At 43.4% G+C, this 24,879-nt stretch overlaps 1 protein-coding gene across 1 annotated transcript in view; it reads left to right on the forward strand.

Annotated features, from left to right (window-relative positions):
- RGS6 (regulator of G protein signaling 6) overlaps window positions 1-24,879 on the forward strand; it is a 1,185,454-nt gene that overhangs the window by 573,039 nt on the left and 587,536 nt on the right. Inside the window, exon 3 of the mRNA XM_086937058.1 lies at window positions 24,114-24,213. Within this exon, the coding sequence (XP_086793184.1) occupies window positions 24,114-24,213 (100 nt within the window). The remainder of the gene's footprint in view (window positions 1-24,113; window positions 24,214-24,879) is intronic.

Raw genomic sequence — 24,879 nt, forward strand, 5'->3', positions numbered from 1 at the left:
CGTTTGCCACAGTAGTACAGAGTCATTCCATGTTAAGATAGCTCAGGGGGTCAACGCACTCCCTGCATAACATTGTGCAGCACCTGAAGGCACAGGTTTGAATTGCAGAAGGTCAAGTTATCCTTGTTGTTGGTTCCTTCAAAGGTCAACACCCTTGAATTTACCATTTTGTATCTAAAATGTTTTGGGCTTGAGGCTCCATCTGCTTCTACAGCTATTATTATTATTATTATTATTTATTATTATTTTGCTGTTTTATAACGCGCTCCATTACTCCAGAGTATCCTCGCGCGAAAAGGAAAACAAGCAAGTGGCCATCTAAAGGAAAAATAACACTAATAGGCTGTTCTAAAAAGATGAGTTTTTAGTGCTTTCTTAAATGAAACAAAATTTTCAGTCGAACTCAGGGAGAGGGGAAGGGCGTTCCAAGTCCTAGCTGCGACAACAGCAAGCGAGTAGCCTTCTAGTCGTACTCGCTGGAAGCGGGGCACACTCAAGAGGTTGCAGCCGACTGAACGTAGCGGCCGTGTGGGGACATAACGGCTGAATCTTTTTCTTAGATAGGATGGTCCCATGTCATGGACTGCCTTAAATGCTAAAGTGAGAATTTTAAAAGTTATCCTTTGAGCAATCGGCAGCCAATGAAGTTCCTTTAGGTGTGCTTGCACGCTTTCTCTGCTAGGAATGTTATACAGCAGCCGTGCTGTCGCATTTTGGATAATCTGCAGTCGGGCAACTAAGAAAGCTGGAGTGCCGCTAAAAAGAGAGTTGGCATAGTCGAGCCTAGATAAAATTAAAGCTCTAGCAACCGACTCTCTAGCTGATGATGGCAGATACGGGAAGAACTTTCTCATGGCTTTTAGAGAGCCGAAGCACACAGCAGTAAGTTTTTTTATGTGTGCCTCGAATCTCAGATCCTCTCCAAACCAGACTCCCAAATTCTTGGCAGCGATAGTAACTGAGCCTGGCTGGGGAAAATCAGACGGCCACAAGAGGTCTCTGAAGTTGGATGGAAATTGGCCATACAGCAAAATTTCTGTCTTGTCTTCGTTGCACTTCAGCTGTGCAGCTGCTAACCAGTTAAACACAGCGGAAAGGCACGAACGGACAACCTCTGTGTTAGTTGCTGCATCCTTCCAGGTAAATAAAAGCTGCGTATCATCTGCGTACGCTATGATTTTTGCTCCCATTTGTTCGGCAAGCACAATGAGGGGGGTAAGATAAACATTAAAAAGCAGGGGACTCAATGTGGAGCCTTGAGGAACCCCGGTAGTGAGGGGCCTGACCGAGGATGAAAAAGGTGGGATCCAGACCTGCTGAGACCTGTCCGATAAAAAGGATTCTACCCATTTCAATGCTGAGCCCACCACACCAATCTCCGCTAGACGGGTAAGAAGGAGTGAATGAGGGACTGTATCGAACACGGCAGAGAGGTCTAATAAAATCAGAGCCGCTCTGCCGCCACTGTCCAGACACTCCCTAATGGCCTCAGTAATCTCCACCAGCGCCGACTCAGTGCTATAAGCTGCACGGAAGCCAGACTGGGCAGGGTGTAAGAGCTCCGAGGTTTCTACAAAGGCATTAAGCTGGGCAAAAGCTAGTTTCTCCCCAATTTTTGCCATAGCTGGTAGTAGAGATATAGGTCTATAATTACTAGGCACAGTAGGATCTGCACCCACCTTTTTTAACAAAGGAAGCAACTTAGCCTGTTTCCATTCGTTAGGAACCCTGGCTGATGTAAAAGATACTAGACAATATAGTGGGAAATTGAATTTCCAATAGCAGGAAAGCCGGCCAATAGAAACATTTTCAGGCTACCACAAAGGTATGTGTTGGACATCATCAGACCTTGTGGCTGTTGAACATGTATTATCGTTGTGCATGTTATGAAGAAAAGGCAGGTAATTCTCTGAAATGCACTGAGATAAGTACATAAGAAAAACTTTAATATACTTATACATTGATTTATTAAATTAAATGGTAACTCTGTACATACGAAGATGTAATATGTTTGGGTGTTTTAAGTAGGCCAAATATTGTAGGAATAGCTGACAACATATTTACGTGTCACCACTGCTTCTTGATTATGGTCAAGGATTCCTGCTTTGTTCTTCGACTTCTTATAACTTCTTCTTGGGAAAGTCGGTTTTGTCACCAAATTGGGTTTCTTTATGTTTTGTATTTTCCTAAGCTTGTTTATTGCTTAATTATATTGTCCTAGTGTAAATAACATGCCATAACAAATTCTAGGTGGCCGGCCCAACTAAAGAAATGGCAGACCAAAACAATGATACAACAAAAAGCAGACACAAAGAGTTTACAGAAAAGTATAGAAAGATATACATCGAAGTAGGGATTACATCTCTTCAGCACTAAGAAAGTATTTCCCTAATCCCTCTCAAGCCATTGAAGGCAGGGTGACGTCTAGCATAGAGATGAAAGAACAACACAATTGCCAATACTGGACTTGACTTTCTATTTTTTAGTGTCCCTTTATGAGTCAATCATAACGGTCCGTTTTATAAATGACGTCACAAGTTTTATTTGGTCATTTATTTCAATAGTAGAACATTTCTTTGAAACATTTCACAAATTGTTTGTGCATGTACAAACCAATATAATATAATACAATTTCATAACATAAAAATGTAAAAAAAAAACATAACAATAACACATTGCAACACATCCTACCCACATTTTGGCCAATTCATTCATTCCTCATTCATACAAACCCACATATATATATACATATAATAAACAAACAAAATGACCATTTATCGAAAACCCATATCTTTGGACCATGTAGATGGAAACACAATTCTTAATTAAAAGTCCTGCTCAGTTATTACTGTCATTTGGAAACTAATCCTTGTATCAAAAAACAGATTCATCTAATTATTCAAAAAAAGAGAAAGGGCCAGTCAGGTCGACGCGTTTCGAACCCCCGATTATGGGGTTCTTCTCAGGACCAACAATCTCTACAAGACACTAAAAAATAGAAAGTCAAGTCCAGTATTGGCAATTGTGTTGTTCTTTCATTACATTGGGCTTAGCCTTACTGGCTCATAGCGACGACCCTGTGTCGTTTTTTCAAGTCTAGCATAGAGGTCATCCCGCCATCAGTGGCTTTGAGAGGGATCTAAGCAACTGATTCCTCTGCATTGATGCCAACTAGTCAAACACCTCCCTCCGCACTTGACTCAATGCCATTTCGGAATGCAAAGTTCCAGACTATCAACAGAATGTAAGAGGGCTTGTGGTTGGCCAAATGTAAAACATCTGGTAGTTAGGCGTTTGCCGATGCAAAGGTTACCATATGAGGTGAAATATGGGCTAAATTGCAGTAAAATGATCAGTGTACACAATAATATAATAAACAGCAGTCTTATAGTTACTTTTCAAAAACATACATACAACTACCACATGTTCGAACAATGTAAAAAAATCATTTGAGAGAACAGGAAATTTGTTTTTTAATTTTTTATTTGGTCATTCCTCTTTGCTCTCACTCAAGAGCTTAACATACTTGAACCAGGCAGTCCACAAAGGTGTGACTTCTGGAGTCTCTCACTTAAGAGCAGTGCATATATGTGTACATACACACCTACATGTTAAATATTTTAGCCATGTGTATGCCAAGCAATGGATAAAGGAAGAATTTCTTATTCAATGTCTTCCTTCAGGAAAATGTGAAAAAGAAAATAAATAGAGGGAAAGGTGCCGGGCTGAGTAGTCACAATGCTAAAGTGGCAAAATGACAGAAATGTGTTTCTAACTTTGTTCTGACGGTAGCTCGGATTGGAATCTTGAAAAGTGATATCCGCGGTCTCATGCCATAAGGCTGTTCTGCCTTCTAGTTTCCACTCAGAATTGAACAAAACACACCTATTGAAGTATCTTATTTGTATCTTGAAAGCCATTTACTCCCAAAATGTCGTAGTTAAGCGGCTGAATAGCGAAATGCTTTGAGAAGTCTAGATATGGAATACATGACTTTTTGCTCAAAACATTACCGTAAGCCTTTACTTGAATAATTCATCCACATGACTGGCAACGCCTTTGACGAAACTGGGTTGAAATATGTCAATGGGGACTGCCAGCAACCAATCTGGTTTTATCACTTGTACTCTTCAGTCCTCATTGAGGGCCCGATTCACAGAACTAATTTAAGACAAAATCCTAAAAGTACTACTTTTGGTATTCACAGAAGTTAGGATTTTATCTTAAGACAGACTTAAGACAGACTTAATACCAACTTAAGTTAGGGTTTTGTCTTAAGTTTGTCTTTAGTCTGTCTTATGTCTGTCTTAAGTTTGCCTTAAGACAAACTTAAGACAAAATCCTAAATTCTGTGAATACCAAAAGTAGTTAGTTTAGGATTTTGTCTTAAGTTACTTCTGTGAATCAGCCCCTCAGAGAACTCTATTCTAGGGTATAGACAAATAAATATTACACGCACTAGACTTAAATATCATGAATAAATAGTCGTATTGGTAGAGCTTTCATAGATTCAAAATTAGGAGAAGATGGAGAGGGGGTGTCATGAAGAGCTTCATTATTCCTGTTTGTCCAGTTGTTGTCCAGTGCTTGTTTCTACATTTCTTAGGGCTTCTAAGCACCCAACGTGTGTTTCATCATGTGTGGTGTCAATGTCTATGGTTTTTACAAGTTTTTAATACTGTCAGACATTTCTTGTTTGAATTGGCCAAGAATATGTGTCACTTTGTTAGTTATAGAGCACAGACTGCAAAAAGACTCCTTCTCCAGACAGCACTGAGATGATTTTGTCTTAAATGAAGGCCACATATTGCAAAGCACTCGTTGGCTGGGTAAGTGAGCATTACAGACAACACATTCATACTCTATGGGTATTCATACATGCTCTGTTTGATAATATAGCCTTAGAGCCTGCCGTAGTGAGCTCTACCGGCCATGAAAGGCCAGCTCCAATGGCCAAAGACGAGGGCTTTTAACAAGGAAGCAAGCCTTTAATAGCCAATAGAGCCGCTACGCACGGCTCTGAGGCTAGTAGAACATTCCCTTCCTAGAGGGCAGAATGTTCTAATTGAGAAAACAAAGGCTTTACGGAGCACAAGGCAATTGAATGCCCTCATGCCCTGTGAGGCCTTTGTTCACAGCAACAGCTGGGAACAAACATTGGAATGTTGGATCTCCAGGCTTCTACTGGCCATTAGAAGCCCGGAGCACTCCATTGTTTTCAAATGAGCTCCCAACATTCCACTGTTCTAATGTAGGTTAATGGGCTTTCTCATGGTAATGGATCTAGACAAGCACACAGCATAAATAGATTTCCCTCTTAGACCATACTCATTTCAACATGAGATACTTCATCTGCTTGTCTCCAATAAATCTCAGAAGTACAATGGTGACAATCACACAATATATATCATTACAATGATTATTTATTCCATTTTTATTTTTACAAACAATGTTTATCCATTTTTACTATCAAGGCCTCTTCACACAAACATCTGTACAAGGCTGAATTCTAATTGACAAAGAGAATTCTCTGTCAATGTGTGTGTCATGAGACACTATATGAAATTGCGCACTTTAGAGTGAAAAGCAGATTTTTGTGTGAATATGTATGGTGAGGGTGAATTTATGTGTGAGTATGTTTGGTAGATGAGTGTTGTGTATCCAGGGGGTGCATTGTTACTCTGGTTTTTGTATACTGTATATATGATGTCTTGTTTTTCTCTATTTATATGAATTATGTAACTATGCAATTTTGTAATGAAATGAGATATCATAAAGAAAAAAATGAAATATACTCTTTTCGTATTTAAAAAAAAAGGACAAAAATACAGTTTGGACCCTAAGCTAAGAGGTCTTGATAGTAAAAATAGATAAAAATTGTTTGTAAAAATAAAAATGGAATAAATAATCATTGTAATGATACATCTTGTGTGATTGTCACCATTGTACTTCTGAGATTTATTGGAGACAAGCAGATGAAGTATCTCATGTTGAAATGAGTATGGTCTAAGAGGGAAATGTATTTATGCTGTGTTCTTTTCATTCCCCTCCTTCCCTGACCTTATTGTAATTTGAGGGGGTCCCATTGTTCTTGCTAATGGAACTAGATAAACCACCTGATTGAGTTAGAATATAAGGGCGGTTGAGTTTGAGAATAATCAAAAAGTTGCAATTTCAGCATGAAGTGCTAAAGGTAAATTAGAATCCACCAGTGGATTTTCCTCCACATGCTATTCTTACAGTGCCCAGATTTTGGTAGGTGTGTTTTTGGTGGAAACTTGTCTCATGTCTTTATGCAGACAATGAGCTTCCAATTTTGCAAATATGAGATTCAGAGAACATTTTGTGGCCCTAAATTTAATTTATAGAAAATGTGCTGTCCAGAGATCCTTGGGGAGAAGATCTACAGTGAGTTATTTGGATCATGGGTTGAATTCTCCACAAGTAAGTTTTCAGATTGGAAATGAGAAAAGGGTGTTCTGAAAGGGGAGCTAGCGGTGTTCTTTGAGAAGGAAGTGACCATCCACAGTTGCAAATTTATCGACAAGCTTATATCTTCTCAATGGATGTTCACTTTTAGTTTACACACCTGTCTGTAGCGCATAGAAAGACTGGAGCATGTGTGCAATTTTAGCATGGGAATCAGCCAAACAACACAATATTTTGGAGGGTGCATGGTAAGGGGTTTCTGCTGCTGTGGAAAATATTTTAGATGAATAAAACAGTTAAAATGTTAAGGTAAATTTGCAAATTAGTTCTAAACATGAGCAGGCTTCGATTTGCAGAAGATCCACTAATTTGGGGTAAGATAAACACATAAATCCTCCATTCTTTTACATTATTCCCTAGGATATCTGTGAATCTAAAAAAATCAGTAACCCTTTGAAAAATGTAAGCTTGCAGTTATTCATTTCTGTGTATCAAGCCCACTGTAACCGCATTCTGTATGTCACTTAATGAGTAACTTTCTCTTATAACTTGTCTTGGCTCTGGCAATGCCATTTATCTGGGTCTGCCTGCCTACCTTACCCATTCGCTGTAGATTCTCAGACTGACCATCATTCTCCCCTATATAATTCCTCTGTCTCTGCACACGTCAAGACTCTTCTCTGGCTTCCCATCATTAAGTGCTGTCAATTTAAAGCTTTATTTCTAATTCTCGGACAATGACCTGTCTACAATATAGAGCCCTTTATCTTTTGATGAAATTAAGGATGTATCACCCCACCTGCGCTCCTGACTCCAAAAAGGCTTGGAACGCCGGCTAAGACTTTTCTTACCTTGCCTCCAAACTCTGGAATACCCTACCACTTTCACTCAAAAGGATACATGATCCAGCCTCCTTTAAAAAAAACATATGAAAACCTGGCTGTTCTCTTGATTCCTATCCCCCCCCCCCCCCCCTAGGCTTCATGTCTCCTATTCCCTCCCGTAGGACGCCGCCTTGATGTATTTGTGTGCTTCACCCATTCTTAACAGAACATATATTTCCACTCAATGAATTTTCATGAGCCTCATGTATTGTGCATCATTTTGCGTTTTACTTCTTTGTGGCCCCGCAGTATCACAATCTTATTCATTTATGACCTATATATTTAGCCATAGAGCGTGACCTATTTAATATTACTCCAAGGTGGCTCGTCTCTCTCGCTCTCTTCTGAATCATTGTGCTTGATTTCTAAGAAAAACCTTCTTCTTCACCTTTGCACAAATATTTCAGGGTCTGATTCACAGAAACATTATCGGATCTGTTAGTCATAGGCATATGATTTTCGTAGATTTAGTCATTCTTTGGAACTTACAATCCATCCAGCCATCCTCTCTCTCCTTCCCTCCTCTTTCTTCTCATTCTCTGATCGCTTTCACTCTTCCTTCCTCCTGTTTCCTTTTCTCTTGCTCTTGAAGCCTTCCTGTGCCTGCTGCAATTAACCCCAAGGAGCTGGAGAAAGTGACAGAGGCAACAGGAGTGGCCCTGGGCTTTCTAAACCGCCCTCCACGGGCTTTAATCCACTGGGGAAATGCTCAGTGGAACATAAGGCCTGTCTGGCCCTGCTGGGTGGGAATTGTGAAGTTCTCCACAGATTCTGGAACTGTCCCTCTCAGAAATGTAAGGAAAATGTGTGATTGTCGCCAGCATTTGAGGTTTGTAGGCCATTATGAGTAAAAAAGCATGGTGAGATACATGCAAATCTCACCACCCTGGGAGGTTAGACCCCGATTTATAGGTTGGGTGAAAGGGTACTCCCGCACAGCAGCAATGAAGTACACTTTCCGCCAACATAATGGCCCCCTGCCAAATTTAAAAGGAGCCAAACCATAGTTTGGAGACGGCGGAGACTACTCAGACTACTGAGTGAGGGCCATTAGAGAATTGGCAATATGTCCACCTACCCAGTCTAGATGGGCCGACAGATAGTCGACAGATGGGCCGACAGATAGTCGACAGATAGTCTTTCTTTACTGCCCATCCATCACCACCAGGAAAAGTTGGCAGAAAGGGGCAGTAAAAATTAAGCATGGGCGAATTTTGTGAATTTGCGATTCGTGAATTTGCGGATTTGCGAATTCGCGATCTGCAAAATTCGTGAATTTGCGGGGCGCTTTGCATGTTCGCGGGGCGTTTTGGCATGTTCGCTGGGTGATGCGCCCTCTGGTTCATCACTGCCACCCTCTCGTTTTTTATGCCCTTCTGCCCTCTGTACCACTCGTTTTTGTGCCTTTCTGCCCTCTGCCCCACTCGTGTTTGTGCCCTTTTGCCCTCTGCCCCACTCGTTTTTGTGCTCTTCTGCCCTCTGCCCAACTCGTTTTTGTGGTCTTCTGCCCTCTGCCCCACTCGTTTCTGCCCTCTGTCCCACTCGTTTTTGTGCTCTTCTGCCCTCTGCCCCACTCGTTTTTGTCCCCTTCTGCCCTCTGCCCCACACGTTTCTGTGCCCTTCTGCCCTCTGCCCCACTTGTTTTTTGTCCTCTTCTGCCCCACTTTGTGCCCTTCTGCCCTCAGCCTCACTTAGAATTGCGCCAGCAAGCTGCCAGCACCATTCTAAAATAGTTACAAAGTCAGCTTAAACAGGAAGCACTAATAGATAAAGTAAAGCAGGTGCTCGAGTTGAAGGTCAAATTAAGTTACACAATCATTAACCACCCCAAGTTTGGGGTGATTAATGATTGTGTAACTGAATTTTAGAATGCCGGCGCCATTCTAAAATAGTTACAAAAGTCAGCTTCAACTTTTGACCCAATCCGTTCCGCTTGCGGATTTTGCGGGAAATTCGCGAATCTCGCGGATTGCGAATTTGCCGAAAATCCGCAAAATCCGCGAGCAGAACGGATTTTCCGCCCATGCTTAGTAAAAATGTTTTTTTTAAATCTGTGTCATGCGAAATGGCATGGGGGGCATTGTTATTTTTTTTTCTTTATTTTCAAAAGCAAAATCCCACTTTGGGGTTTTCTTTTTTAAAAGAAAAAAACTTTATAACGTTGCTTTACTGCTCATTCATGTTTGATGGAGCCATACGTCAAAGCTGCAATGGACTCACAGGAACAGCATTGACCATTGTCGGCGAGTCTGTGAAGGCCCGACTGACATTCCTGAATTTGGCTGTCGGGACCTCAGCCAAGGGGAAAGAGTAGATTACTAGCAGAGGAAGGCCCAACCACCTATTTTTAAATCGGGCCCTTATTTTTCCAAAAATGTCAGGAATTGTTATCTATACTACAAAGCTGGCTAACAGAGAGCCAGAAACCCTGCAGCCCATCACAGCTGGTAATTTGGTATGAACATGTACAGGCTTTCTAGGAGAAGCTGAATTTGCATTACCCTAGAGTCAACTCCCGTTCAGCTGTTGAGACAATACCTGCAGCACAATGTTAGTAGGTCAGGCTGGCATCAACCAGGGAACCTATTTTAGAATGACTCCTTAAATACCTTTTTTACGGTTGATTTTTCCTGTCCCAGAAGACACCGTGCACACTGGCAGTGAAGAACAGAAAACAAAACTAGGGATATTTTCTGTCCTGTTTCCCACAATGGTACTGGTGGCCAGAGATGCTGCCTCCTGCTCCTCAGAAATGTGTGAGCAATATACACTTAGCTTGTGTGTTCATTTGATGTAAGGTGTGTGCATGATATTTTATTTGATTTTATCAGTATGTGAAAGGCCAACGAAATAGCTACAGAAGGTTTTCTTTTTAGCCACTTGGGGCTAAATCCAAATATGCCCATTGGTGGAAGCCACCCATGTGCAGGGAGCCAATGACCCCCACCTCCAAACAAAGTGGTGTTGAGTGGGGTTCCTAGTCTTGAATTGAAGTCCAGGCCGCAATCCAAGAGCAGCAATCTATGGCAGAGATGCCCTATAAGAAAGGGGGGACTCTTGACTCTCTCCTTTCCATTGGTGCCACTCAGGTCACAATTACTGCCAAGTACCAGCAGATATGCCATCAAGGCACGTGCAATCAAAAAACAAAATGGCCACCATAGTTTCCTTACCCATGGGTGGGGAGGAAGGGCCATCCGGCCGCAGAGTGGATTTCTGATTGGCCGCTCAGGGAAGGGAAAGTACCCAAAAATATTTTTTGCCCCTTGGAGCAGGGGGTTGACCTATGCCTTAGGGGTCCGACCGTATCCCCCTAAAAAACAAACTTCCATGGTGCATAGTGGGGTCTCCTGCTTGGGGATTGCGGTGCACTTGTGATCCTCGACCTGGAAACCTTTTGGGAGTGGCCCTGTTGGAAAGGGGAGGCTTTTCCCATTTCAATGATACGTCACCTGTCTTTCCGGGCTGCAACGGGGGTGGAGGGGGCTTAGTTAAATGCCACTAACTGTGCAGAGCAGCACTCACCTGCTGCTTCCAACGCTCCATCCTGTAGGCCAATGACATCAACATGTTGTTTGGTATACTGACATCATTCATTGCCGTTGAAGAGGATGGGGACTGATGCAGACGCGATTCTGCGTTGACCCCGTCATTTTTTTATTGTATTTCCCCATGCCCCCGCCATTCGTAAAGCGATTTACATCAGCTATGCCAGGGACGTAGTGCCTGATACTTGCACTGAAATGATTATATATCACCAATAGGGCTCTGTTTATGAATTTGTGAAGCACAGGATTCTATTTTAGGCTATGCCTCTTCTCAAGGTACTCTTCTGATGCAGCATAACTTCTTTTGGGGACACTCCTGCCATTTTCCAACCCGCTTAAGGACTGACTATAACACCTGCAAAAAGGGGACAATTACCAGTCCAACCTCCATTCAACCATAGTAATCTTTGAGTGTCTTCTGGGCATAACCTTAATAGCCTACATGATAAAATCTATGTGAGGTTCAGTGGACATGTCTTCCTAGGCCATCGTATGTTCTTATTTTCTAAGTTCAGAGGCCGCTCCCCCAGGTTTGAGTTTTTCCCGCCTCTAGGTGCTTGAGGGCGGGCGACAAGCGAGCTTAGGTGTCCGGGATCTACATTCTGAACGTTGGGCTTGACTCGCAAAGGGGCTTCTGAGAAGGTTGGACTTTCCTCCTCTGCTTAAAGAAAATGTACAAGTCTCTTGGACTCCTCAAAGGATTCCAGGAGTAGCCCTGAACATCTGCAACCGCTGCAGATTTGCAGGAGTTATCAAACGTGAAAGCATTTCTTTTTTGTGTTGACATTTTTTATTGAGTTTTATAATATAATACAAGTTGAGAACAATACAATAATACAGTTGTTAATAAATAATGTAAGAATAAAAGATATTAATGGAGGCTGTTGAACAGAAACAGATACATATGCAATGTATACATATATAATACATGAGTAAATAAATAAGCAATTAAGAAGCAATAACAATCAATGTAGATAATGAATTAATGAGACATACAACATCAATTGATAAATATAAATAGATTAAATGTAAATATAAAACAATGGCTATACATAAGATCATCATAGAAATAATATAGAAATATATTATGATATAAAAAAGAGTCATCTAGTAAAAGTTTAGAATACAAAAGGAAGGGAAGGATAAGAAAGGAAAAGGAAAAAAAATGTGGAAAGGTGGAGCCAGAGTACAGAGAGAAAGGGAGAAGTATGATTACGTATGCAAATATCCTGCTCGAGCACCTGAGCATTGGTTAACTTCCTTTGGCAATATGTTTGGTGTTAACTTCCCATTTCCACCCTTAAAGCAAAATGCTCCTGTACTTGACGAGAATAAATGTATCCTAACATCAAAGTGAGAAACTACTTGCAAAATGCTTGCAATGCTCAACATTAGAATGTATGGATGTGTGTCGACCTTCCCACATGCCTGCTTCCTGAAAAGCACAGAACCCCCCCTACACACACACACACACACACACAGATCTGCTCACACTTTTAATTTCTTACGGACTGGTTGACTTTTATGTTTGTCCACCTGTTTCTGAGGGCAAACACTCCCTATTTCTGCCTCTGTGACTTTTGGGGGGATCCAGCCCTCGTAAAAGGAACTATGCCATCTCTTCGTGGATGAACTTACTTTTGTGTCCTTGTGGTAAATAAACCTGCCACTGAAGGGTCCTGAAGCTGTTAAAAGCAGAGCAACAATGCCATCCATTGGACAGAGGAGGCTGGAGAACAGACAGATCTTAATAGTCTTCCTAAAATTCGTGTCACCAATCAGGTCATGATATCAAACTCGGGACACGCAGACACCTCCGCTGCAGGTGCATTACCCAAACCAGCTACGTTACCTGCTAGAGGTGTGCACCCTTCGAACCGCCCCTTGGTGAAGTTCTGTGAATTTTTTACAAACACAGATCAGACCACAGAAAGAGCTAGTTTACCTTGTAATCTGATTGACAGCTCTAAAAACACATCACAGAATAGGATGGTCACTGTACAAAATGTTGTTTAACTTGACAGATATCAATGAAACACCTTCCAAAGCGGGTGTCATGGTACAACATATTGTGCAACTCGACACATATCAATGGAACTTGACGGCTATCTATGAAGCACCTTGCAAAAGGGTTTGGGCGTGGTACAAAATACACTAATTGACACAATCTTTGCATATTTTGCTAGTTATAGATCTGTGCCATATTTACAATATTACACAAATGTTAGAATATTTGCTTTTACTTTGACCAATGTAAAAGATAAAACTAAAAAACGCTTTTCAAAATGCCATTTTAATCCAATTATTCATAATTACGTCACATGTGTCTAGCTATGAAGCTGTTGCACAAATGTATCTGTGTTGAACACAGTTATTGCTGATGCCTTATTATTTTTTGCCTCCTGGTTTGCTCCATGGACCTAACCCTACGGTGCAAAATACAACCGAAAAATGTATAAATTAAATTATATTTAATTTAGGATTCTGAAATTCTACAATTTGTGGCTATTGGTGTTCTCTTTTCTGAGGTTTGCAGCTAAAGACTGATTCTTCCACGATGCAGTTTATTTACTCACTGTATAGTGCAGACATTCAGCTGGGTGGTCGGTAGATACAGAACATTACGCATAATTTGATCGGGCGGCTCCTCCACTAGGGCGAAGGAGCATCACCCCACTGCTTTCTCACAGCTTCTTTTGGTTATTACCATTTTATGTTTCTTTCTGCATTGTGGGCAGGCGGGTGGGCGGAGCTGCCTGGGCAGGACTGGTTTGCCCACTCCTGAGTGCGCAAGACTGTTTTGGTTGGCGCTCTTGGGCCGTCCAAATCAGCCATGCACACTCTGATCTTCTCCATGCAGGCTGCATTGCAGCCTACATGGAAAACATGCCATCCCCTACAGCCCCTGGCTGGGCGGTGTCCCGACCTATCAGCTTGGCTTAGGGGAGGGGAGGGTGGCTGCCTGTTTCCTGTTCCTGACGGAGGCAGGAGAGCAGGAGCAGTAAGACACGAGACCTGGACTGGCAGAAAGGTAGGTTTTACTTTTTTTATCCCCCTCACCACGCTACCCCCCCCCATCCCCGCGCGAACCCCCGAGCCCGCTCCCCCACCCACGAGCCATGCCAGGAGTGACTGAAGGAACATAGTGAACAAACAAACTTCTGTGACAGAGGAACTGGAAATGTTGAAGTAAAGTGAAAATATCTTTACTAAGTGAAGTCCTACAAGGGGGACTATCTTTACATTAGCTGTGAATCCAATAATATATTTGTTGAACTTTCAGACCAGAAAATATTCCTGCTCTCTACAAAAGAAAGTGTTGTTTCTTTTCTTCCATAGCCATGTTGTTGTTTTTTATTTCATACACTCTTGATTCTTTTCTATTCATTTTTAATTTTCATCACAGATTTTGCTTGTTATTTATTAATGTGAACTAAAATTGAACTCATTTTTGGGAACACAAAGACATGATACATAAAATGTTACTATAACTCCTACATTTTTATACCTTACTACAGACAGCTATATATCTCCATGAAAGGTTGAACAAATTCATTAACCCCTTCCTTGCTGCCGTCGGCCATTAGCCGACGGCAGCACTACCTCCCCAGTGCTGCCGTCGGCCAATGGCCGACGTGGCCCTGCCTGTTTTGCGGAAGTGCTGCACTGCGGGAAAATCGGGGCCGCAGTAAACGGATTAAAGCAGACAAAAACATTGTTGGCCTCCTTCAGCTTGAACATGTGAAATTGTTGAGACAATAACCAGACTATGAGTGCAATGTGCTCACTTTACACAAACAAAACATGTTTGCAGTGCACATTTTTTTTCAAATTCATTAAAAGGCTCCACATGTCGCATCAAATTAAAGTTGCCTTCTTTCGCAGCTGTTAAGGCAGTGAAATGTACGCTGCGGCTCATGAAAATAATGAGATTTTTAGCCCCGTGTAATTTTCGTGTTTTCCACATTGACTTGTCCGCTACAGCGGTGGAAACTCTTCACGGTGTTTACCTGTAGAAACAGAGATTCATATTAACACCAGTTTTCAACCTGTTTACTTCTAAGGTGCACAAATGATCCTGCTTCGAATTTCAAAGGCCACCCAGCAACCAGATACCCACGACACGCCGCCGGTGGGTCACTTTTTGTGACGCACCAGCGGCATAAAAAATGTGCCTTGTTGCACCATATTTACAAAGTGACGCATCTAGGTAGATGCGTCACTTTGTAAACCCCTGCACCACATTATACCTGCACCAGGTATAATATATGCAGGGGGGGCGTTCTGACGCAAGAAAGGGTCATAGAAATGACACTATGAAATCTATAAGATTTCACTGCGCCACTTCTAGGACGCAAATGCGTCAACATTTTACGCCTGCCTCACAGCAGGCGTAAGACTGACGCAGCCACATTGAACATGGGGCTTGCCCCATTTGAAAGGACACATTGCTGGAGTTGCGTCACTTTTGTGACACATTCCAGCAATGCGTCACATTTGGCCATACAGATACGTCAGAAATACTGACGTATCTGTAACTCCTTGCGACATGATGCGTCATACAGTAAATATGACGCATCAATCATGTCGCAAGGAGGGCGCACTGAGAAGTGATGAGTCACTGCTCATAAATGAGGCCCATAGTGTTTACCACATATGTGTTACAACACATGCACTGTTACCACGCATAGCCTTTACACCAGCCACGGTCCGTGCAGGTCACAACGGTGGGGCAGTGTAGGGGGGGATTTTGAGGGACGTTGCCATGGGCAAATTAATTATTAATTTAATTTTACCTCTGCATCGTGCCTTGAAATCCCCCCCCTTACATGCTCCACCGCCCCACCGCTGTTACCTGCACAGACCGTGGCTGCTTTAGACCCCTTTAGACTAGTAGTATGCTTAACCAATGCATGCAAATACAACTGACACAGTTGCACAGTAGAAGTTATTGTCACCCCTTAGACAACACATTTATAAACTAACGCTAAGCGTGGAATCACCCCTGGAGAGATTCTACAGCCCATCCAATGTAGCCAGGATGTCTGACGTCACTGCCACAGTTTCTTTGTTTCAGACCTTGAGCTACAACCAGTGATGTTTATTGACACTATTGCACCAATTGTTACACACCTTTAGAAATAGCCAACAGTGTTGATTGGCCCTCTAACAGATACAGTATTACAGACCTTATTACAGACTCTCAGGCTCCAGGAGGGATGCTTCTTGGCATTGTAATAGACCATTTATTACAGATCATCAGATAGGATCAGGAAGGGGTATTGGCTCTTCCCCCCACTTCTTACAGATCTTTAGACAAAGTCAATTGTGTTGATTGACACCAAAGCAAACCAATTAATAGGACTTTGAGAAACAGCCTGATGTGTTCAAGTCGATGTAGGACACCATTTGTTACAGATTCTAATTGGCAGTTTCAGCAGTTAGGACCGCAGCATTGATCAACAATCAATGCCTAATTTGAGCCAGTGGTTTCCAGTACTCTGCACCATTAATGGGAAGCAGTTCTGTTGGTGCTGTCATTGGCTGCGCTAGATTGGGCAATGGGTACAAGCAAGCTGCAGTGGCCCACTTTGAAAACATCAATCCAGCCTGGCGAATCTTTATTCGCTCCACATAGAAACTTGAAGTGCTTTTGACTAACGCTGGGTGGAGTTCACAGAGTTGCACTACGCTGCACTTACGCGAAGAGCCTAAAAAACTCTGCCGCACTACGCAGAGCTACGCGAGCGGCGGAGTATAATGGAAAAATGCAGTTTGCGGTGATTGCACAGTGCCGGATGCTTGCCCGCACTGTGCAATCACTGCAAACGGCACCATGCACTATGCAAGCGGTCCCTGCTTTCCTTTTCTGCCGCTCAAGTAGATTTTTACTCGAGCAGCAGCTTTCTCAACATGAACGGGCAGTTTCTCAACACGAGCTGTCGCGAGCATACGTGACCACTCGCAATGAGAAACCTGACCCTCCCGTGTTGAGAAATCTTGCCGGGATGTTGATTTTCCACGCTCGCCAACTTGATGTTGGCGATCGCGAATGAAGAAAAATCTCGCCGGGAGGTTGATTTTCCTCACTCGCGGTCACCAACTTGACGTTGACGAACGTGAGCAAGGAACAAAATTCCACAACCCGAAGCAGAGTTTTTCGGAACTCCCCGATCTCCGCATAAAGCGGAGCAGAGTTCACCGCCCAGGGTTACTTTTAACACTACACTACAAAACCATGCATTGGGGCTCCCTGAGATACCGTACCCAAAAACTCATTCCCTCAGGGGATAGTCATACCCTATGAAGTGCAAAATCCATGCTCTTACAATCCTCAAGGTTGAAGAAACATCGAACTATCTCTCAATTTTACTCGTCTGAGGTGTTTCCCAAAAAAAGCTTGTTTTCTCCTAACCTTCAGGTATGTGAGTGCACCTTAACCAGACTCCTCGTTCAAAGACAGTGATGGGGGAAGTGGGAGGGGTCGAATCACTATAACCAAAGACAGCGTAATGGTGGGGGTAAAGATGATGAAGCGGCCAGTATGGGGCATGGAGATGTGTGGGTTGATTTCCCCCCTAGCTACAGCTTGATACACACCAGTAAATCTCAAGGGGTGCTAGCTGCTGGTAATTATCTGCTGTAAGAGGGGAAAATATTCTAGGGTACAAAAAGGGAGATGTTCAAGTTTTTTTTAACAGTCCCAGGGGCACATGCATCAAGCTAAGCAATTACTATTCCTTGATAGCGATTATTAAGGAATCGCTATAAAGGAATGGCAAATGCCAATGCCTGTAGGTTTCGCAAAAAAAATACGATTCCTGCACATTTCCTAATAGCGAATTGCGATTCCCTAACTGCATTGGCAAAATAGGTGATCACAAATTTTGCAATTACCTATTTTGCGAATGGCTTTGGGCTTGATGCATCCCAAAAGGCTAATTACCAGTCGCAAATGGGCCGTTTCTGTGAAGCGGCTCGTTTGCAACCGGTAATTAGTTTGATGAATGTGCTCCCAATGTTGTCTGAAAAAACTTTATAACCCTGCAACAGTGGTAAATTTTTTCACTTTACCACTTATGATAAAAAATTATGACTTTGCAACATTTTAAGCAGCCCTGTAATTATTTCCCAATAGAAAAAGTTATTTTGCATAACATGTGCTTTGTAGAAAAAAGTGAAGGTTCTTTTTTCTGCTCAATGAAATTTTACACAGCAAAAAAAAAAACTCTTCTAAAGAGAAACCAGCAGAGGACAATCCTGCTATTTTGCATAGAATTTGCGCAGGGTGGTCTTGTACATATAAAGTCTACATACATTTTCCAGCTTAGCTCTGGATGATTACAGTCAAAATTGTCCTACTGCGCAGGAAAACTTATTTCACACTGCTGAAAAAAGCTAAGTATAGGAGAACCAACACTGGGAAACGTCTCAAAATAATTGGAGGCCACTAATTGGGAATCATAAAATTATGCCAGTAATTGGGGATCATAAAATGTTACTGCCTTAAAAAATGGCAGTGCCGGGACAGATTAATGGTATGTCATTTTGAGGCAGCCTAGCATGTGCAAGAAGTGGAGTGTACAAGGCCTAAAGGACAAGATTAAAGGAACATCAAGGTGGTGCTGGACCGAAAACCAATCACAGGCGCGACTCGTCGTCTCGTAGTGTTACATGGTCATCCTGTTTGCATAGCTAGTTTAGAAGGAATCTCAGTGGAGCTCGGCTTCCCTTTTGATTGGAGGAATCTAGTTAGATTGTTAGTGGTGTCCTCAATGATAGCTTTAGAAAATGCCCTTCTATTGCCATGCCATTTCTTCCCCAAAGCATGAGCCGCCTACGCCATTCCGCCTTAAGGACTCATCTACCCTAGCCGTGCAAGGAGACTCAACTACTCCAGGCCTCCAGAGTCTGCACCAAAAACGTTGTGCACAGGAGTGAGCCCTGTTGTCAATATCATACCTCTGTTACAAGACAAGTGGACCTTGTGCGTTGAGTGAGGTCTGCTGTAGGGCCTTGATGGAGACTGGATCAAGTCTGTATCTTCGCTGACCATCAAGAGAAGCTGAGATAAAAAGTTATGGACAAGTCCCTTTTAGGATTATCTGGATTAATGAGTTAGGATTAATCCAGGCTCATTTGTGCCTCTTTGTGCTAACCCATCAGAAGGAGTTGTCTTCAAGTTCCACTTTTACTGTGCTTGCAAAGTCTGATTACCTCTGCCTTGTGTTATTCCACATGTATTTGCAGCCTAGTGTGAATCAAGAGCCAAAACAGCAAAAATGCATGTTTTTATTAAGCCAGGGTGCTTTTGCACAGGTTAACATGGGTCGATTGACCAGTCTGTGGAGGTACTCAAGAGTTGCATGGCCAGGGCCCAGGTGTCATAGGATTGCAGGTTCTATAGAGCACACGCTAGGCCCTAACAGTCTCTAACAATACGAATAGGCATGATTGCTCACATACATGAAACATATGTTTTATTTTTGGTACATATGAATGAAAACGTACTAAATATATACATCAGCGGCCCATAATCACAAAATTAGTACGAGCAGAAAAGGTTCCAAATCACTCTAAGGCAGTAACCTTGTCAACGAATGCATTATCAGCTGGTCCCTAGCGCCAACTAAGGTGCTAGGATAGTTCTAGGCGCTTGGGCATAGAACTTGTTCTAATAAGAGATTGTGAGTGTGTCAAGTTAATCGAAGATGCAGACCCCTCAAGTGATGCACTCTACGTGAATTTTGAGCAGCACAATATCGGGGTTCATGGAGGGACAGGTGTGGGAGTTGTGTTAAAGCTAAATGCTCGAGTACCTATGTATGTGCTTGGATTCATCATACCAGATGAGGTACTAATTAAAAACAAGCATTAGAAATGCAATAGGTCTCGCAGCATTAGAGTTAGTGCTTTTAGAATTGTTAATGGGTTTTTTTGTAAATCTTTAGCATGAGGTTGAGGGTGAGTGAGGGTGAGTGAGGGTGAGGGTGAGTGTGAGGGTGAGTGAGGGTGAGGGTGGGTGTGAGGGTGAGTGAGGGTGGGTGAGTGTGAGTGAGGGTGAGTGAGGGTGAGTGAGGGTGGGTGAGTGTGAGTGAGGGTGAGTGTGAGTGGGGGTGAGTGTGGGTGAGGGTGAGGGATTGAGGGTGAGGGGTTGAGGGTGAGTGAGGGTGAGGGGTTGAGGGTGAGTGAGGGTGAGGGGTTGAGGGTGAGTGAGGGTGAGGGGTTGAGGGTGAGTGAGGGTGAGGGGTTGAGGGTGAGTGAGGGTGAGTGGGGGTGAGTGAGGGTGAAGGTGAGTGAGGGTGAGTGTGGGTGAGTGTGGGTGAGTGTGGGTGAGTGAGGGTGAGTGTGGGTGAGTGTGGGTGAGTGTGGGTGAGTGTGGGTGAGTGTGGGTGAGTGTGGGTGAGTGTGGGTGAGTGTGGGTGAGTGTGGGTGAGGGTGGGTGAGTGTGGGTGAGTGTGGGTGAGGGTGAGGGGTTGAGGGTGAGGGGTTGAGGGTGAGGGGTTGAGGGTGAGGGGTTGAGGGTGAGGGGTTGAGGGTGGGTGAGGGGTTGAGGGTAACGGCACGTGGCCTGACATGTCAGGGGAGTAATCAAGTTAGAAGCAGAGTTCAAATAGAACCAATGTCACAAAACTAACGGAATACCTATTTTTACTACGTGTTAGAAATGCCGCATGTCCCTTAGCGAAATGCCACACTGGCCGTGACCCGTATGACTGGCACCTGTCCAGCCTGAACCCATGGAACAGGGGTAGCAGCAGCCAAAAGTGTGCGCCGTCTGTCAAAAGAGTACATGCATATGACAGCCAAAGCCTCCCTCACAGCCGAATATCGCTTTAGAATTCTGTGGGCTGGATCAGGATTGGCTGAGGTGTCAACAATACTCAAATCACAGGCCGTCTTACACATTGGTGGTACCGCCTATTCCTAGACTCCGCCACGCACTTGTAAAGCCTTTCAATCGGTTGATATTCGACCCGGAAGTTCTAAAATTATACATCCGTTAAAAGTAAAACAGATCAACACACGACGGAATTGTTAAGCTGAAATCACAGGCGGTCGTGTAAGTTGAGGAGAGGTGGTGGCCCCCTAAGTAAATGCGCAGAAATACAGAGTAAATATACGTGTCTGCCCATGCTAGGTGGGTGGTTGAGTGCTCAATTAGGACGGGTAATGAAAACCCCAGTCGAAGAACATTTGCAGATCAGTGTGACTGAATGTTCTTAGACTGAATGAAATAAGAAGCGAGGAAGGGCAAGATTCAAATGCAGTGACCACTTCGGATGATTCTCATAATTTTAATAAATGACTGTTATATTACAATTTTATTGTCCGCTGACGGTAGTATTGTTATAGTAGCCCGATTGATACAGACACTGGGATCCATTCAGAAGATTTTTTGGGGGGTGGCGTGGGTTGAGGTGCTGTAGTATTGACGTTAATTGGCAGAAATGTGTACGGCGGTCAGCATTAAAAAGAACTGATTCCGCATGGATGATATCTGTCGATTTAAAATTAATGTGCTAGTTTGCCGGCATACAGTTAAAATGGTATTAATTTGGTCTCGTTTGAACTCTCAGCTGAATAGGAGTCGGCGGTGGCGTGCGTTTCAGTTTATTTTACATTATATTGGTAAACATGTGAATGTCGGGGTAAAATATTGTTTACACCTTCTCTCAGGATGTTTCACTTAGTACTGCCTAAACGCACTAATTTGCTTTGAGTTGATTAGCTGTCCGATTGCATGTTTACATTGGTTTTGCGTATTTGCGCAAACACTGTACTAGCTTTAAAACTACTTATTGGTGTTAAGATATACTGTAGACGTAATTATGTATTGTAGGGTACAATGATTGATTGCACGTTTTGTCAGGATATATTATTCTACGGGCAGGGCAGGGGAGGGGGCGGAGAGGGGAGAGGTGCGACACGGCAGGCAGGCAGGCAGGGGAGGAGAGTAGGAGGAGGAGGGGGGAGGAGAGTAGGGGAGGCACGGCCTAGCGGCAGGTATTCAGGTAGGGAGCTCAACCACATAAATATGTAAGAAGAAGGTTCATGGGGAGAAGTGCATCTAATAGTGTAAATGGCGTCATGCTTAACCGTGATTCTCAGATAGGAAAGGGATATGATCCCTAGTGCAAGCTCGGGTGGAAAATGTGCAGATACACCATATTATGGCTGGAACTGACGGTGTTGATGAAGCTTAACGTGTGCCCAGGAAAAGTGCTTATATAAGAGTCCAGTTAGTAAAAAAGAAGGTGGTGAGTGAATCCGATTGAAAATCGAGTGAAGGGTGCATGGGCATACTATAATCTGCCCGTTGGCAGGTTACAGTATCTGGAAAAGTGCGTAGAACAAAATCCGGTTCATGCGCAAATTACTCGTGAAGTTAAACCGCGTGTAATGACAAGCGGCTGACTTAAACGAACCAGTCGGTAATGAGAGTATAAAGAATCTTACCGGAAAGTCGCAGTGTAACGAGAGGCTCATGACCATAGCCGTGTTCGGGTAGTTACAACGGATGCACTAAAGTTACCAAAGCCTCTCCTCCTCCCGACCACCGCCGATGAACAATGCAACAATGAAACGAGGCATGACATACCAGTTGCCAGGGACTGCGACAGGTGCGGGATTACTACAATATGACACCAATATTGGCGCAAAGCTCTCTCAGGAAGCTGTTAAAACAGATATTTGGGTGTAAAGCGCCTAAAAGTACAACGATCGCAAGGCTACAAAAAATGCGACACGGCGGGAAGGGGAGGGGGCGGAACGGGGGAGGGGGCGGAGAGGGGAGAGGTGCGACACGGCAGGCAGGCAGGGGAGGAGAGGAGGAGGGGGGAGGAGAGTAGGGGAGGCACGGCCTAGCGGCCGTGCAATCAAGTAGTGAGGGGGCGGAGCTGGGGGAGGCTGTGGAAGAGAGTAGGCAAGGCGACACGGCGGGAGGGGGCGGAGCGGGTAAACAAAGACGGACATGCACGCGCCCGTGACTTTTAAGGTCAATGCGCATGCGCATAAGCTTAATGCGCATGCGCATTGACCTTAAAAGTCACGGGCACTGCAAGGAATCGCCACGATTCCTTGCAGTGTAGATAAAGAGTGGATAACTCGCAATACTCTCGCCTTGCTCGATGCGCATGCGCATCGACAGGCGAGACCTAACAAAGGATTTGTACAATTTCCAATGCAGGATTGGGACAAGGTCACAAGTTGAACCTCTAGGGGAAGTGAGTTAGAGATTATAGAAAAAGTTCCATAGAAACATTGTGCGGTTTCATAAATGATATTGGCCCCTTCTTGTCGGTATACCAGAAGTATTTGTTTAAGTTCTATGAAGCTATGCACTGCGTTTGAAATGTATTCACGTTTCATAGGCTTTTGAAAGAATACATTTGAAATTGTTTTTGTAATGTTTTTTTCTAAAACAAAGGTTCCCACTGCGACCTCATTTTATGTCCCTAGCTCCAAAAACTGCTTTCTTTCCTTTAAATTTATTTTGTCCCCTGATAGCTCCGAGACCTGCTCCATTTTACCCCCCCCCCCCATTTAGTGCATTTAAATTGCATCCTCCTGTTCACCGCAACAAAGTGTTCTTTGTCACCTCTGCACCTTTTAAGGATAAAAGAAATTAGAGATTTTAATTTTCAAACTAATGTATGACTTTTAACTTTTTTTTCGATCGAAGCATTCACTGTATGCTAACAACTCATCTGTGTACTTACAATCAACAGCTCTTTTCATAGAAGCAGATACTAGGTTTAAATAATGTGTGACTGAAAGAGTAGAATCCTTGACAAAATTAGCCATGAAGAAAATGTTAAGCTGCAAAAAAGAAATTACACATTTACTTGTAATCCATGCAGTAAACAAGCGTAGAGTTTAGAACTGGCATAAATCCTCAATGCACATATAGAAGTGTGCATACGTTATGATTTGACCCCTTTATGCAGAAATCTCAAGATAATGCACCTGGATACCCAAAAGCAGTAAACTACAATCAAATATGTCAGCACAAATTGCACACTGACAACTTTACACATCTTAGTCAACAGCGTGTTAAATTGACCCCATAGTGATGCGTAAAGGCGGTGGTCAGTGGCCTCTGGAGGGATGCATTACTGTTCCGGGATACATGAAGCCACCGGGCACTGCAGTAACAATACCCGTGAAGTTGTGCACTAATGTATTTGCAAATTGAGATATTTCAATAAGGATAGGGAAAAAAAACTAATCTTCATCTTTCTTCTTCCAGATTGAAGAAATAATTACCCGGATGCAGGATGATAAAGCAGGCGGGGTACCAATCCGCACCGTCAAGAGCTTTCTCTCCAAGATCCCCAGTGTGGTGACAGGTGAGGCCTCCTTCTACATACTGTCCAGTAGCAGCCTCGGACATGTATTAATGTGATGTACCTGGTCAACCTGTACGTATGATGGATTGTCCTAAGCTGTGGGGACCATGTTCAGGTCTTGGAATACGGGCCCTATGTTGAGAATACTCAAGTAAACCACACACTGGGGCTAGTTAACAGAAAGCCTACTTGTTGCTCAAGCAGCTTTGTTCTGAGTGGGGCACCAGCTGCGGGATTTATTACTGAATCGCTTGGTCCATAATAAATGACGGATCCTGCAGTGTGGAATCAGTGACTCTATTCCTTGGACGAGCTAAAGAGTAAGGCAGATTCTAACTTGCCCCAGGCCTTGGTGCTCCTTGATCTGTCCGCTGCGTTTGACACGGTCGACCATTCCATTCTTCTCGACCGTGTCTGCGCAGCGGGCGTTTGGGGCACTGCCCTCTCTTGGCTCGCCTCCTTTCTCAAAGCCCGGACTCAGGCAGTGCATCTTTCCTGCCACACCGCCCCCACCCGCTTGGTTCCTTGTGGAGTCCCCCAAGGTTCCTCCCTGTCCCCTCTCCTTTTTAACCTTTATATCCGTCCCCTCATTCTTTCCCTCCTCAATATGGGGGTCTCCGTGTACAACTACGCGGATTACCTCCAGCTTGTTTTTGATCTTTCTTC

The sequence above is a fragment of the Lissotriton vulgaris genome, chromosome 9, assembly GCF_964263255.1.
Source record: "Lissotriton vulgaris chromosome 9, aLisVul1.2, whole genome shotgun sequence".
Taxonomy (NCBI): Eukaryota; Metazoa; Chordata; class Amphibia; order Caudata; family Salamandridae; genus Lissotriton; species Lissotriton vulgaris.